Source organism: Dermacentor albipictus, chromosome 9 (genome assembly GCF_038994185.2).
Source record: "Dermacentor albipictus isolate Rhodes 1998 colony chromosome 9, USDA_Dalb.pri_finalv2, whole genome shotgun sequence".
NCBI lineage: Eukaryota > Metazoa > Arthropoda > Arachnida > Ixodida > Ixodidae > Dermacentor > Dermacentor albipictus.
The window spans coordinates 77,122,701-77,140,018 of NC_091829.1; the positions used below are offsets into that span (position 1 = coordinate 77,122,701).

At 42.4% G+C, this 17,318-nt stretch overlaps 1 protein-coding gene across 20 annotated transcripts in view; it reads left to right on the plus strand.

Annotated features, from left to right (window-relative positions):
* The window catches only part of LOC135921341 (uncharacterized), a 1,279,318-nt gene that overhangs the window by 741,046 nt on the left and 520,954 nt on the right, over positions 1-17,318 (plus strand). For 2 of the 20 annotated variants that reach the window (XM_070524799.1, XM_070524795.1), the window contains one exon: positions 3,494-3,932. The exons of the other annotated variants lie outside the window; for them this stretch is intronic. In XM_070524799.1, the coding sequence (XP_070380900.1) occupies positions 3,494-3,623 (130 nt within the window). In that variant the 3' untranslated portion in view covers positions 3,624-3,932. Of the gene's footprint in view, positions 1-3,493; positions 3,933-17,318 lie in introns of those variants that run through there. 20 annotated transcript variants of the gene reach the window in all.

Sequence of the window (17,318 nt, forward strand, 5' to 3'; positions counted from 1 at the left end):
ACAAATGTGATAGGGCCCGGAACGATAGTGCGGTTATATTGCTAAACAGCTGACTGTGCACGCGTACGGTGAAATTTTACAGAGAACCGTCTATATGCAGAACAACGTTGCAAAAAATTGGGCGCCTATCTGCTTGCTTGCTTTGCAGATCATGTGTAAGCGCGCAAGCTGCGGATGTGTTGGGTCTCTACCCGGCATTCCAAAATATATGATACACATCGTTTAACATTGGTGTGGGGAACTGAGGACGACTTTTGAAGGTTTTACATTCCGTGAGGAAGGTCCGGCGCATAACTTTCTTACAATATCAATGAGTTCCCTGCAACCCTGGCGCTTGCTTTGCTGTGAGCGCAAGGACGAGAATCTATAAGCGTGCTTGCGTCATCATTCGTGTGCGTGACTTAAGCAGGACGCCCTTTTGTGAGCATCAAACTGGCACTGAGACGTCGTTTCAACTTGAGTGCCATGATTACATTATTCGAATATTTTAAAACAAGCTTGGAAATTAGTATAAGCTGTAAGATTTGTAATCTATTTTCATAATATAAAGACATGCTTTTACAGTAATTATATTGACAAACTGATGGATAGGCATAATTAGCGGAAATTTAATGCGAGTAATTTTACGGAAATTTTTCGTCAAGTTAGGGGAAAGTGGCTTCGGAAGCTGGCAGCAGTGCAATGCACCGAGGTATGCCGTTTCAGTTCTCTGTGCGACCAGGCACAAATGACTGCATAAAAGGCTGTGTTTAACATGTAGACATTATGTGTACCGAGAGGATTAAATTGACGTAAGAAGAAACGAGTTGGAGTAAAAAATACAGAATGACTAACTAAGCAAAATAGTAATACGCGTAATAAAAAACAAAGTAAACTCATTCGACCCACTGTTGGTAAGCCACAGGAACAGATTCTGAGTGAACAGACAGTGAGTGAACAAAGACAGCTTCAAGTTTCAGCAGTTTCAGAAGTTTCAGCAACGGAAACCCCTTGTCCTCTGACAAGCCGAGAAGTCCCGTTGTCGGAACGTCAGTCTACAGCCTGGAGCTTCCCGTTTGCGCCCACTGCTGATTAAACGAGTTACATGAGACTCAATTAGCGTCGGCGATAAATAGGACTCCGCTCGTACTTCGACACCGTCTATCGCTCGTTGCCTTTTTTTTCTGCTGTTCCACGAGTGCGATGTCTTCTAAGCGACGAGTGCATCACCTTTCATTGCGAAATTGCCTTAGCTCCTACATAAGTAAGGTCTTGTAAGTTCTGCCAACTTCCGTGTTTTCTTGCGCCCAGACGAACTAAAGCTGTTGCCAATGATTCAAAACGCCCGCTGGGTTAGGTGGTTATGACGCCCTATTGATTGGCCCTGCTAAGATGTAATAGGGGCCGGGTCGGCATAACTCTGATGCCGGCATAGTTTCGAAAAGATCGTGTGCAAAAGAGATCCGTACGCAGTGAATAAAGCTTCAGTTTGCCATACTACTGAAGAGGCCACCTACTGTGTCACAGAATACGAGGCGACTTCTCGCGTAGATGTTCCTGCATGTTTAAACAAACATCAAGAAAACAAGAAGACAACGAAAACGTGAACAATTTCATACATTTGTGAAATCAAACACAATACTGCAGATAGTGCGCCCTAGCTACAATCCTTAAACTGTGTTATATTTACTTTCTAGTTGTTAAAACTGTCCAATAGGGAAAACGCAGAGAGAATTGATGCGAGCAAATATCTTAGAAAATTTGCCGATCTTGCATAGAGTACGTTAATCGGGTCTGCCACGAATACCATTTTCTATTGGTGCAACAGAGAAGGAAGCCCGTCGACTGAATGTGGGGTGGCTGTCGGTGTTAGAGGTAACGATCGATCATTTTCCGTCGAGGCATATATAATTGAACATTATTCAAAAGACCCAACTTCACGCCCGGATAGTTCCATCTGTTGCCTAATATCACGCATGGGTGGTCGTGCTAGGGCGGGCTGTTGAAAACTGACGCCAATGTTGCATCTGAGCTCGGCCAACCCCTCATGAATTTTCTGATCAGTTCATAAAGTTGTTTTAGTTTTTTTTACATGTTCGAAACATATAAATATCACAAAATGGCGAAAGAACAAGTGCTTCATTAAAGTACAACAAAATTAGGAGTGGGGCGCGATTGCACAAACCGGTTCTTTATTATGCTTTCATTCCTTCTTGGAATTTTTTTATGTACTCATAGAGCAGGAAGGGAGGAAAATGAAAATATATCTGTCTTATTTTATTTCGCCGATGAAATTATTGATTTAATTAAGCCTTCGTCTTCCTCGCATATCATTCGTGACGCCCGCACCTCATGGCTTGACGGCGGGGTCGAAGCATGCTGTCACCATGACAGTGCTCCACGTCGCGTAATCCACGATGTTACCACCGAGTTCCGCAATTTTGTTCAGGGGCAGATCAACCCCTGTTGTTGACATCACACGGACATTCAGCGGCTGACGCTTGAAAAGCAGCTCGTGACAATAATCAGGCTGTCCATGTCTTGAGCGCTGCTCCCTGGGAGCTTACGCATGTCACGACGGAACTGTGACGGTCGCCGGTCACTGAATTCTTCAGCGTTCAGCAGTCTTTGAATGCCACTACTCTCATGAGGAATCTAGCCTGCCGGATCCTCTTCCTTGAATTGTTGGTATCGTGTGGTGTCATTGGATGGAGCGAAACAGTAAAGCGTTCGAATTCACTGGGCAACTTTGGGGGAAAGGGCAAACATATACGTGCAGACATGTAGTATAATGCGACGCAGTTCGAAGGCATGCCTTCAACCTAGGTAAACCGCACGGCAGGTTACCGTGGTCACAACGGTGGCGCATGTGTCTGGACCACGAAGACGCTATCCGATGCCGTAGCTGGTGTTTTTCTTGACCCTCGCCGAGGGCGTGGCACTCACGCCGACTCCATTGCCTTCCGTATCGCGGTACGATGGCACTTCCATGGATGTGATATCGACAATCAATGCACCTCGTTTTCGTCGCCACACAGCAGGGACCAATGTGACATCATACGGCTGAAGGTGTCTCGAAGCACCTCAGAATACCGGAACGGCTCCAGTCGCAATGCTACCGGCGTTCCAGATATGGTGTCGCTTGGACACTTGTTTTCCTATGCCTGTTGCAGGCTCGAAAAACAACAACAACAACAACAACAACAACAATGAATTGTTGCCTTCAATAGATTGTAATGTGAATGCCTTCGACTATAGGCCAGCAGGGGATTAACGAATATAACAGCAGAATCGGGAGAAGGGATGGCAACAGGGAGAACTCCTCTGGAGCGATCGTGCGGCATCACATCGATAAAGTGCGCGTTTGGCCGTGAACTTCAGAAACCAAAGCACCGGCAATGGATTCGGACACATTCCGCAGTGACACCGCCGCGAGTGAACTGCTAGTCTGCCCCTTACGTAGCCACAAGTGCGGAGAAAACTGCTGAAACTTAACCCAATGAATCGTTTCCAGACAGGGACCAGTATGCACCCGGCCAGACTCCAAGACATCTGGCGCCCGGATCATACAGAAAACCCACGCAACCTCTTCGATGCTCCACGAGGTCGAGGAACACCGTACAGTGATTTTAAAAGGGAAGTAATGTCTGCTGTCGACCCAATGTCTCACATATACGCTCTCAATGAGCAAGCACCAACTTTATCTTGCCTTAATTTTCTCTCCCGCGCTCGCTATTTCTCCTATTTATGTAGAATCATGTGGCTAAGTGCCATAACTATTCTGTTTTCGCGTTTCGTCTTCATCGCCAACGCTGCCTTCTTTCATAACTGTGACTAGCCTGCCGCTTCTGTGTTAGATGAAGAATATTGTATACATTCATAATTGCAGTTAGCTCTAGAAAATTTCGGAATATTGTATGTTCGTTGGTTGCTAGTTCCCCCGCACTAAGTATTACAACGCATCATGCGCATGGTATTTCTATTTTACGTCTTGCTGTCGTGTTGCTTCCTTAATCTTGTTTAGACTCTCGCTCCGCCGAAATGAATGTTTATTTTCGGATGCTTTCATTTCAGTAGCGATGTAGTTAAAGGCCGTTTCACCACGACTACTAAAGTTTAGGTTAGTCCCTTTTCGTTCTTTTTACAGCAAGGAAAATAAAGTTATTCCCGAAATAAAATGTGTGCACGTTCTTGTTGTCTTGCACGTTGTATCAATAGTTAGCTCTAGGATCATATCGCGGTTTCTTTTTGTCTCAGGGTTGAATGCACAAAATTGAGAGATTATTACCTGTTGCCTGTGAAACGTTCTTTTCCACTCCATTGCTTTTAAGAAACAAACAAACAAAGGCCTGAAAGATATATTTAAACTGAAGGATACATTCAAATCCTGAACTGAGCAGCTCAATTTTCGGGATAATGTCTTCGATCTTTGATAATAAATTTCCCGAGTCTTGTTTTTTCTTCCTCTTTTATCTTAATTCAGCAGATACACAATTTCTCGAGGAAACGGAACGAGGAATTAACAGCTTTTGAAAAAAATTAAGCTCTTGTTCAGCGAAATTATCATCACAATCAGCATAACTTTATCGTAGTTCGTTTGAAGTTACTAGTTGAGCTGCCTGATCACAACTACATATTTCGTAGAGGAGTTGGCAGCAGGTATTTGGTTAGGTAAAAGAGAACGTATAACGATGTTGTATAAATGCGCTTTGTTTTAATAGAGTAAGTGACATCGACAACCATATTTGCAGCATGCGGATCAATATTACGAAATGCTTTGATCTTACATTCTGAACGTGCTCAAATATAGAAAGCTGACCTAATAAAATGAAAGTGTGCACTTTTGTATTTCCTTAGATGCGTTGCTCTTTGAGACTACTCAAAAATGCATCGAGTTATTTGAAGCCATTGTTAATCGATAGCAATACGTAATCAAATTAGACCGTACGTTCAGAAATATAAGGGAAAGTCTAAGAAACATCGGAATTACCCTGCAGGATTATCCAGGTATATTTAACAGGGAAAATAATGGGAAATCTTAAAAAAAATAGCGATACTATAATGTTTGGTGCTCAGCGTTCCGAACAGGAAACTGCATGAGTCTTTAGTGCAGTACGTGACATTTAAAAACGGCTCGCTGCGCTGCACAAGTGTAATTCAGTAACCCACACGGAGCGGGTGGTAAGGGAATATTACTCGTGGTCGCACCTCAAGCGGAAAGGTGACGCCGTGGTTATCTTGATTGTCACGACGTCATTCGCGCGTATATGGCGGCCTTCTATTGATTAAGTGCAGCTGGCAGTGCTTTTTTTCCAATGCCGGAAAGCGAAGAAGGCCGTTTCGTGCCATGGGAGATAGATCAGATCCGCGCGCACGAATCGGCGTTGGTTTCCACCAAATTGCTCAGCGCTGTAATCACTACATGTGAGCGGCGCCACCCGCAATACCGGGGTTTCTCAGATGGTCGAATCGACGGCAAACTGCGCTCGCTATACCGCACCAGGCGAAAAAAAAAAGAAAGGAAAACACGCGGTCCATTGGTTACGGCGTGGGCACGGCCTAATTACTCGGGTGACTGTTTCCACCCCATTGCGGCAGACCGAACCTCGTAGGGTGTCCGGTGCTTGCGCAATCAATCGAAATATCGAGCAGCAGGCGCATTCGGAGGAACCGGAGACCGGAAAGTGCGCGGCTTGGGACGTCAACATAGCCCGCGCGGTCAAACGCGCTGTTTTAACGCTCCGATGAGCTGCCGGCTTATTAGACTGAGGCAGAACTTGGCCTGTTCCGATATTGAGCGCGCCTGTTCAATACGTGATGCAGCCTGTCTGGCCTAGCTGCTATGTACGAAAGGATAGAAATGCTCATTAGAAATGCGGCTTGAGAATGGCTGCATTCCTGTGTTAGCCGCTTCAGCCGTGGTCGTTTTGTCACCGTTGAATGTAGGCGAAAGAACACCTGGGTTTAATTTGAACTTTCTATGGCAATTACTGTGAATACACAAATAATGGAATTTGGCAAATCTTGAAATTGATTTTTGGTTGTGGGAGCAGGGAGAAGCGCAAGGATAAACTTGCGTTTTTGCATTTGCTATAGCCGCTTTAAGAATATCTGCCTTTTTTCTCAAGAAAATATATCTCCATCATGATATAAAACCCATTTTTCTACGCATATCGCATCAATCATGACGGCTCAAACGCGCAGACATGCATGGATTTAGTGTATTGTTCCTTTATTTCTCATCATTGACCTCTACCAAAAGAGACAGCATAGGAGTTACGCTGAGGCAACTAGCTATAGCAAGTTTTGCAGCGTGACGTAGCTGGTAGAGTAACAGACAGCGCGGTGCTCAAGAAACGCTCGTAAATTTATACTACAGAAGGTGCTGTTTCAGCTCTAGACTGTCAGGATGAGTTCTTAGCAAATCACAGCAGGTTTTCTTGATCCCCTCAGCCCCAAATCGGGATCAAATGTGGACGAACGTGTTAAAGTTGTGCCACTATGTTGTGCCATGGTGCTCGAGACTGAATTGCACTTTTTAGCTGAGTTTATTTGCAAAAAAATGTCGCAGGAAACCAGGAAAATAAGAACTGATGCAACAGCTTCAGAGGTCCTGGTCACTCTCACTCTCGTCGGCTTAACGGTAGTTGTAAGAAAAAAAATACAATATATATAAAATGCATTGTAAATGACTCAGGTACTGACAAAGCATGCTTGTGTATGCCACGGGTGAGACGCTTATACGAACGTATCCTATACACAGCCCATTGAAAAAATCAGCATCATGATTTCGCAAGAAACGTGAATGAGTGTATGGTAAAGATGTAATTCTGAGTAACATCGTAGTTCCTTGAATCAAATTTCTGAGATGTCAAATAACTGTTCTCTACTAATTTAATTTGGTAATGTTGGTGGCAAGAACTGTAGCATGGGCATGCTATAATTTGTGCAACATAATTTTTTTTCATTCGCCAGCAGTCCGGCTTGCATGTGTTATATCTTATCATGTTGACTTCTAGTCCAGCTAGTCTTGCTAGTTCATCGTTATTGATAACTAAACCCAATTTATACTGGCGACACAATTTATAAGTGTACGCGGAATTGATCTCAACATTATTGTGCTTTATAAAAAAAAAGTCCCCAATATGAAAATGCTATGGAACTTCACATTTTAATAGAACCACACGCTTTAGCACCACTGCAAGCTTGTTTCCCTGCAAGATATTAGTCGCGGTTCTGCCGCAAACCAGGAATTTGTTATTAATTATTTGTAAAAAGGGAGCCTTGAAAAGCAGCATATTTACAGGTGCATGGCGTTCGAAAGCTACACGGCGTATGAGACCAATCGTTTTAGACAACTTAGTTATCATATGGTTTACGTGGTCATCCCTTGTCATGTGGTCACTGAAGCAGGCAAGCTTTTTATTGATGGTACTGGATCTATAACAAATTCATTCTCCTTAATTGTAGCGAGCTGAACTGGCTTGTTTCGTGGTGTAAATAAGACCACCTTAGTTTTATTATCGTGATCATTAAGTGGTTTTAGGTAGCTCAGTCGTTTATTTAGGGTAGTGCTTCATTACCTCTATCTACTAAGTCTGTTTTTCCACAACAAATAAACTGATGTCGTCTGCATATATTATGAATAGGTGTATTACAAGTGGTAGCGATCTCATAATTATATAGTAAACATGAAAATGGTTCCTAAATGCTTCTCTGGGGAACAATACATTTCACCGGTTTCTCCCCTAATCTTTCTCCTGCAAGCATTACGACTGAGTCTAAGCTCTAGATAAGAGGAAATTAAAGAGTCTGCAAAGCCTGTCATGACACAGAATTCCAACTTTCTTTAACAAAATGCTATGACGAAGAAGTTTGAATGCCTCGGACAAGTCTAGTTGAAAGCAATTAAACGTGGTAGGATTACTATTTCTGTATATTAAACCATGTGATCGCACTTACAGTCTAATTTAGTTATTTACTCTAAAGTCAATCACATTATGTGTGTTCATAAAAATAACTGAATTCTTGCTTGCTTAGGTTTTTTGTTGGCTACATGCATTACTAGAAAGGCAACAAAATTGCTTCGAAATTACTGATCAAAACACTTCAAGTCAAAAGTCCCGTCAAACACGGTAGTCCCATGATCAAAGCGGCCGTCTGCAGCAATACACTTCACTAAGAAGCAATATTCAGGGACTTTCGGTAAGCAGAAGGATCAAGTTAACCTAAGGGTAGTGTTAGTGATGAGTTACTCGCTAACACTACACAGAAAAGGCAAAAATGTCACGGGTACACAGATATGCTCTCCGTGACTGAAGAGAATTCTGAGCCTCACCGTAGGCATGCACGATATTAGAGAAACTTACTATTGGGGCCTGAAGACTTTGGGGCGCCAAGGCTCGCGGCATTGATGGCTGTTGCGTACGGAGGAGTATCAGAGCTTTAAAACTGGGAAAATAGCCGCGTTGGGTTGCGAGCTCGGGACGACGCAGTGGTGAATATAGAAGGCGCTTGAAAGCGAAAAAACAAGAACAAGAGTCTTCTTATACGTAAAGCCAAAAGGAGTGCATTTTTTATTTAAGAAAACGCTCAAAATAGTTTGTAAAAAGAATAACAATGCGTTATTATTTGTACGACTCGTTTCTGCCATATTTAAGCTATAGGTTGCGAAGGGGGAGGGGAGGGGGTGTCAAAGGACGCCAAGCTCATCAAGCGTCGTCTTGCGTTGTCCTGATTCGCTTGCCTGTTGAAATGCCGAAATCGCACGGAACACGGCAAGTTAGTTCTGCAACCAACTTGACGGATCGATGCGATATTTGGATGGCTGCGGTTCGTATGCCTCTCTTGGCTATCACGTGACTGCTCGTCGCCCGCGCGAGTCACCCGAGGCCGCTTAGAAACCCACGCTAGATCTCAAGTTGGGGGTTACTTGATTATACGCGAACGCAAAAACCGAACGCTGCCTTGAGTACTACGCACGCTCAGTGGTGGCTCACTATCGACTTGGGGCACCAACGCGATCGGGGCCCCATTTCTAAAGCTCTCTGATGCTCGACTCGAAAAAGTCCTAGGTTTCTGCACAAGCGCAGTGGCGATGATGGCTCTTTTAGCGGGGGTGGCCATCAGTAACCTTGTACAAACGATGAAATAAATAAATATTTACCGAACGTCTTCTGCAACCTTTTATTATTTACAATAGGCTGTGTTGTCAACTTTTTCTGCCAGCGCGCCTACAATGTTACAAGAACTTCGCCAAATTTCGACTAAATTGTGCTTCAAGTTTGCTCAAATTGTCTCTATAAGTGTCGAGTGAATGTCAAGCGTCGAGTAAGTGTCTGCATCGTACGTATGCGACATGGTTCCTTTTTCACTCTCTCTTTAAGTGATGGGGGTGTTTTTAAAACGCTGTAATATAAGCTAAAATGGCAAATCACACCTACCGAATGCCTTCGAGATTTGTATATATTTTCCATGCTGGTGAATAATAAACGGTGAACTTACTTGCAGAGCATAGAGGGATTTTTGTTTACTATTTTACGTAAAAGACAATGCAAGAAGACAAATGAAATAGTACATTTGCCTCCTGACTTTAGTATTACAAATCCAGGCCAATAAAAGCAGTAGAGGTACTCGATGGTACTATAGCACAAGAACGGTGTTGATCCACGTTGCACCTGCAAATTTACCAAAGTTTGAGCGCCCGGAAAAGGGAAACTAGATAGTATGCGACACAAGCTTCGTCATCTTATTAAAACGTCAACGACAATCATGTGGTCTTTATTCAGGTCAACTACTGCGTTGCCGCTCCTCGATTCGCCTGAAAGCACCCTGCAGTATTGATGTGTCTGAGAGCCGTGATAAATAGAGGTGGTGTGTTCAGATTTATTTCTACGTGCCAGTCCACTCTGATATGTACGTCCTTGCGGAGTTGATCTGTGTTATTATTCACCTACCATGCTCTCAATTTCCACGTAAAAAATTTGTTTAATACTATGCTTGCGAACGTCAACCAATTGAACGTAGTTACTGAAACTTCAACACCCGCTGCGTTAAGACCTTTTCTAACAAAATTTACGAAGACTCTAAAAAGAAAACTGAAATTTTGGGACCACAGTGTCTTAGAGGATGCTTCCTTCAGTGCAAGCAAAAACAGCGAGGCCTCTGTGACTAAAAAGCACGGTTCCTTCATCGTGGTCACAGAACAAATGCGCCGTATTCAACAAATTTAGGGCTCTTTCTTGTAGCTTTTGAATATTGAAGCGCATTCAACGAAGTCATTTCAAATGGAACTTCCATATTTTAAACGTCGATAAAATGTCGTCAAGTGTTTTGTGATGTGGCTAAATTATTTATCATCATCATTATTATATTCTTATGTACACTTGAAGACGAGGGAATCACCCTGCTATCTCCAACTACCGTTGTCTTGAGATATAGCTGATTACAACGTGCGCCTGCAAATTTCCTAATTTCATCACCTTAGTAGCTTTCTGCCGTCCTCGACTGCACTTGCTTTCTCTTGGCAGCCATTCTGTAACTCTAACGGCTCACCAATTAACTACCCTACGCATTGCATGGCCAGGCCAGCTCCATCTTATTTTTGCCTAATAGTCGCTGGTGGCTAAATATAGTAGCTGGTGGCTAAATAGAAAAATACTTGCGTTAAACATACCGAAGGTCGCTAAATTTGGCAACAAAATATAAATGGCACCATCGTTTCGGAGAGGCATAACATTGCAGAAAAAAAAGACGCCACTGCTTTAAACAGCTGCGCTTACTAGGAATACAGACATACCACTAGTTTGTAGTTCTGCCCTAAGCGTGGTAACGAATTCACGATCACTTTTGCACTCACTTCTGTATTACATGTGCCCTAACTTCGTGAACTAACAAGTGCTTAAAAAGCGACTATTTACGCATGATTGCTCCATCCGTTGTCTCACAACAGAAGAGTGCGTGACATCGTCAGTCTTCACAATGATTTCTTTCTAGAATGTGTATTTTTCCCCTGGGTTGCTAACTCGCAAGGTTTCCGCCTACCCAATATGCAATATCTGGCTCGGCAATTCGATGCTACATAGAAAAGTACTGTGCGAGAAAAGCGTGTCCGCGTGAAAATATTGAGCTGAGATACGCCGTCCTTTTTGTTTTTGTAGTTTCAAGTTGCAATAGTAGTGTCTTGTAGTAGTAGTAGACCTTTCACTTGAGTTTTTTGTTGATATAATACGAGTAAACAAGCTTCAAAGTAAGAAAGCACCGTCACGGGGCATGTCCCTCCCCATGTTCCCACCAATATTCAAAGATCTGAGCAAGGCACTAGCCTGTATTTCTTTGCGAGTTGCTTTGAGCAACTGCGGCGTATTTTGCATTCGATGACCGATGTTCTGTGCACGCTCGATAGAAAAAATTTGCGGAGTATTTGATTTTAGAAAAAAAAAAACTGAATACCAGTGCAGCCTCGGATTTTCAGCCAAGAAGAACAGTGTTCTAGAATTTTAGTAGCTAGGCGGTCATAAACTGCTGAGATACTTATCGGTTCCTCAGATAAGGCAGTGCCTAAACATTCGCCGCTTGACTACGCAAGATAAAATACAGTCCTTCACACTCGGGATGAGTCGTTATGACGTAATTTCATCTATAGCATAGGCGGTGATGTCTCGTGCGCGGGGTTTCTTTTTGTGTTTGTTTAACACCCTCACGTAGGCGGGGCGAGGTTTTCCCGGTCATCCGTTTCCCCAAGCCGACAGCGCATTGGACACGCTTCACCTTAAATGGCGCTGAGTCACGCGAACCAAGACAGCAGTTGTATTTTTATATGTTGACGAGTTTCGGCGGCCGCGAGGGCAGGAGGGGAGGTGAGGGCATTTGATGCACATTTACTTTGTCGTTTTTTTTTGTATTGCTTAGGCCAATCAGTTCTTCCAAAAAGAACCTTCATTTTGCCATATTACTTCCAACACTGACGCCAGACAGAAGCTAACGCAGTAGGTAGTCGTGCTTTTATTAGAAAATTCTTCCAAAATAATGGTTGCCAGAATATCGGTGGTTGCCTCACACAATGCTGCCTCTCTTTCGTTTGCTTTATTGCTCTTTTATTAGTTCCGTTGGTTCCTAATATATGTTGAACTGCGTAGGTGTGACACCCCAAAACGCAGAACGCATTAAAACGCAAGTACGAAAGAAAAGAAACTGCTAGCGAAAAGGAAAACCTAGCGCTTTTGATAGGCAAGCTGTTCTTCATTTAAAAGCCTAATTTAGTGTTTTCTTAACCTATTTTTTTTTTAGCACGCAGCTGTTAGCGCGAAGCAGTCCTAATCCAATTTGCTGCGTAATTAACACTATAGGGGCGCGCATCCTGGTTTGGCGAGAGTAAAGGGTCGCTCTAATTAGTCGTTTTTTTTTCAAAAAGAAAGCTAGTAGTGACTTAAACAGGAATATGACATGAGTGAAACTGTAACAGGGCTCCCCGCTGAACAACTCTCAAAAAGGAGTATGCTCTCTAAAATATTTAAGTAGGAAAAGAGCAATACTTCGAAAGGAATAAGCCCCCTTTGTAACTATTATTCCAAAACCTCAGTTAGCTAGACATGAGGCTAAGATATCTTAAATTCTATTTATACACCTGCCGACTTACACAAGCGGAATAGGGAAATACATTATAAAGAAGAAAATAAAACTTTCTTATCTGGATGGCCTATGACTTCACTACTGTTGTTCGTGAGTTTTTTCGTAACCTTCTGTGTCATTTCGGGAGCCTTCACAAGAAAAAGTGGGAAAACGCTCCTTTGATATAAAGAAACAATATACGTCATATATGAAAATTACTATAAATTTAAAGCTTTGCAAATGCCGACGCAGTTATCTAACATTTTTTTAATAAAAGTGCGGCAATCCCCTTCTTGGTCGATTCTTGTTTTCAATGCTGTGCACAAAACGCCATAGGTTGATTTGATAGAGGGCTTACTTCAGCGGCAGAAATATAAGGCACTTTACCGAAAGAAATGTAAAAACGTTAGAGAAAGAAACATAATGAACGTTCTCCTCTTTTCCTACATTAATACGAATTTCCTGTCAACCAGTTTTGAACAATCAAAATTTAGGAGACAAAGAATTTAGACAAAGTTAGAATAAAAGACAAAGGCGTGTATTATTTTAACTGTAGTTCGCGTATTTTTCAATCCGCAATATTTTATTGGTCCGTCTTTCTGTCGCCCATGGCAACGTGCTCATCTACCGAATAAAGAAGCTGCTCATGCTTGTTGTGTGACTTACGTATTTATAGTTGTTTTTTTTTGCACACAAACTTACTGTTTAATTGTAGGTCACGCAATCTTTATCTTGCTCGGCGCCAAAAGCGATCTGTTCCACAGGCAGTTCCCTACGCTTCTTACTTTTGTGCGTCCGTACCACAGCATTCTGTGGTGTTTTCTTATGACTTTCTCACTCTCTCTTCAACGTTACCTCATACTTTCAGCTCAGCTCGTAGAGTACCGATGTCATAAATGATCGCTACATAAGGCAAAGATAGAAAAGGCTAAAAATACGCGTGGCATAGATGCAGAGACCAGCTATGATAGTTATAGCCAATGGCTTGAGCCACGTACGAACTTTGTTATTAACCGTCTTTAAATGCAGTTAGCGTTCTTGGGATACTTCACGCACCTTCCGGTATCTATGCATGCATTTAATCGCTTCGACGACACCTTCAGTCACTGGGTATGCGCCAATGTGTATACTCTGTTCCTCGAAGGACCTCTTTAATTTTAACTTCGGTCAATGGGTTTGAACCACTATGTACACGCCCCTCTTTACCGGCAAAACATGTCCTTTAAAATTTATGCGATAGTGGTCCGAGTCGAAACCGTGTCGCATATACGCAGGCAGCGTTGTCTCAAAGTATTTCAGGCAGGTTCACGGGGAAGCGCGAGAGAGGAGGCTGAATGCAGCACATGCCTCACGCCTGACGCCTTTCTTTAGCTGTGGTAATAAGGGTGTGCCACTGCATTGCTTCAATGCGTATCGCGTTTACGTCGACCGTCACCCTGACATGGTTTCGTTCAAAAATATTTTCTTTTTTCATTCTTGCAATTGTATTTCGTGAAATGTTTTGCAATAGCGTTGCCTGCTCGCGCCACCATACTTTCATTTTGCCGCCTCAGCGCTCATCTTGAATTTTTCGAGGGTGGCAGAGAGCTTGTTGACCAGCTGCATTGCGAAAGCACCTTATTTCCTTGCTATATATATACATATATATATATATATATATATATATATATATATATATATATATAAATATATATATATATATATATATATATATATATATATATATATATATATATATATATATATATATATATATATATATATATTAACCTAGTGTTTCTTCTGGTCGGTCAATATCGTTTTGCAGGATTCTTCTCCTCTCACGTCAATTGTTTCTGCCTCACAAACGCCTGAAGCGGACGTAGTGTGCAATATGTCTAGTGATTTTAAGAATAATATAAAGCACGCAAACAGTGCTAGTTTTTTTCTTACTCAGTATTACTTTCCTAAGGGAATTATATCAGGGGTTACTGTATAAAGCAACACCACTATTCTAAACAAACCACTCGGCAATGGTGACAATGTTGACTTTACTTGGTACGGTTTATTTTTTATTTTTTTGAGAGCGTCCCCTTCTCAAATAATAGTGTGGTTTTCTGGGCCATTTGGTGCATGGTGAACGTATAGGAGGTTCCAGCAAGTACGGACGCGAGCACACGTAAGAAGAAACAGACAGCACAACGCTGGACCTACAAGGGAAGTTTATGGAGAATTCATTACACAAATCTCCTCCACGCATGCGTATACGACCATGAACAATAACAAGGTTTATAGTCAAAAATCAACAAAATATATACACGTATACAAAATCTGAGTCACACCCCTTCCCGCCAAGGGAAAAAATACTTGGATTAACATGATAAGTTCAAAAATCGAAGTTGTTTATCATTGATACGAACCAAAGGTTCACTGAAACATGTATGCGCACCCAGCTTGTTGATGTGAGACTCCCTAAAATCGATACACTATCAAAAATTGGTCCGCAATCGTGCTTTTTGCAATGCAATGACAACTTCCCTCCTGTACATCTAGGCAGCAATAGGGATGATTACGCATGTGATCATTAATGCAACGTGATCGTTAATGATAACTGCAAAGAACACGATTGTCGACAGGTTTTTGATCTTCTCCGTGCACTCGAGGCGCCCATAGGAAATAAGCAGAGGAAAGTTACGATGACATTTAAGCCCAAGAGAACGAGAAAAGATCATGCTACCCTTGGGAGTTGAACCTTCTGAAAAGCGCTTACTATCTCATTCGTTTTTATGTTATCCTGACGATCAAAACATCACTGAACGACGTAAACAGAACCCGATCATGGCCTTACTACGCTTTGAGTCTAACTGTCGCCAGCCGAATCTTTGAGCTAGCAAAAAAAAAAAAACCATCTCTGCGCCTACGGATACCGTCTCGAACCGCGGCTTTATGACGGAGTGGCTTAGTTGCCTAGACCCAACATGGGGAGGTAGATAAGGCTACGCGAGATTTCGTGTGGCACTCCATGGAAATCGCAAAGCAAACGAGAGTCACCAAGACAAACAAGGTGCCAAAACTTGTGTCAAAAAGCGCCCAGCTTTTGTACCCACTGTGTTTCGCTTCTTATGGATACGATGCCTTGCTGACGGCAAAGGAAGCCCTGTGCCATGAGATAAGGCGGGGAATTTCATCGCAGCCGAGTGCGCAAACAACGCGGTTTATTGAGGTCTTTAGGAGGTGTTATGCTGGAGCGTACAGCTTTCCGGATAGAGCCGCCCACGGCATTAAAGCCCTGTTCGCCCCAATAATGTCGAACACTGATGTAGAGGCAGCACGCTTGCAGCCAATATATAATAAATATGATTCACTGACGCCCAATATTGAAAGTGCCTTTTCCCTCGCGATAACATTTTGCCATCTAATGAAGTAGGTTCCGGCTTTTGTAGATATTGCTACCTGGCACAGAGTCCAAAGCTGGATGCTTTCCATAAAAGCTCCAGCCGTCCATAAAATAGGGAAGAAATGCGTTTTATTTTTTGTTACCTAACAAAAAACAATTACTCAACGATTACTCCACGTTAACGCGGAAAGAGCTCCACAACATAAAACTATAAGAGTTGTTAGCTCGTGCTCCTGAAGAGTGCCCTTGAAAGACCATTGTTCGTGCGAAAGGCCAAATGAAGCATTTAGGTTATTGGAGTATGAAGTACTGCGCAAAAGGCTTACTTTTGTGTCATGAAACGCGCGTCTCGTGATCTTGGATCGCAAACTTCAGTTACTCACTACTGATGCGGGGGACTACCAGTAAATCAAATTTGGATCGACCAATTTCTATTCGCTGCATTGAAAATCATGGACGCCGGGATCACATGATGCAGCTGTTCTTGAAGCATGGTCTTTTGGAAGGTAGCAATCTATATGACATTAAGCTCGCTATATACATACGGGACGAGATTTAAAAAGTTTTCATTTTGAATTGAAAGTACCAGCCATGTACTATGTCATGCGATTTCAGGCATGATCATTCCAGAATTCTTTTTTTGGCATGACAACCTACGGTACAAAAAAATAAAGCATACGCAATTTCGACCTTCACAAACCCACACCCGTACACGATTACCATGGCGCAATAATTCAGGTCACTGAATTGCTTAAAAGTGTTAAGAAGGCGTTGTTGCTTTCTTTTTCGGATTGATATTAGTGTGCCCAGAAGTTCTGTTAGTTCACATCTGTACACGTTTATATGTCTTACTATAATTATTTATTGTTAAGTAAGATAATTTATTGCTTGTATACCTTTGTACATATTTCTTACCTAAATTACTATGCTGGACACGTACTTTCTTGCTCGTTTCAGCAAATGTACGTGTAATGATGCACATATCTGTTGTGAGTAAGTTTCTAAAGAATGGTTGAGCAATGGGCAGTATGTACGAATGCCATCACTTAGGTCAAAGTAAATTGCTCTGCCGTTAGCCTGCCAGCCAAGACGTTCACCGTGTCTCAAATGATGCTGGACAAACAACAAACCAAACAACAAAAAACAAAAACAAATAAACATATATATAAAGCAGCTTGAAGGAATACCAACTTAACAACGTCCCTCGAATAATTATTAATTTATTCGTATATCAAATATATTCATTATCTTATGTTTAGGGACAACGTTTGTGCGTTACTGATGTTGCCCAAATGCCCTGCCGTGCATCACACCTATTCGCTGCCTTTAGCAGTATCCCGCTTAGATCGATGAG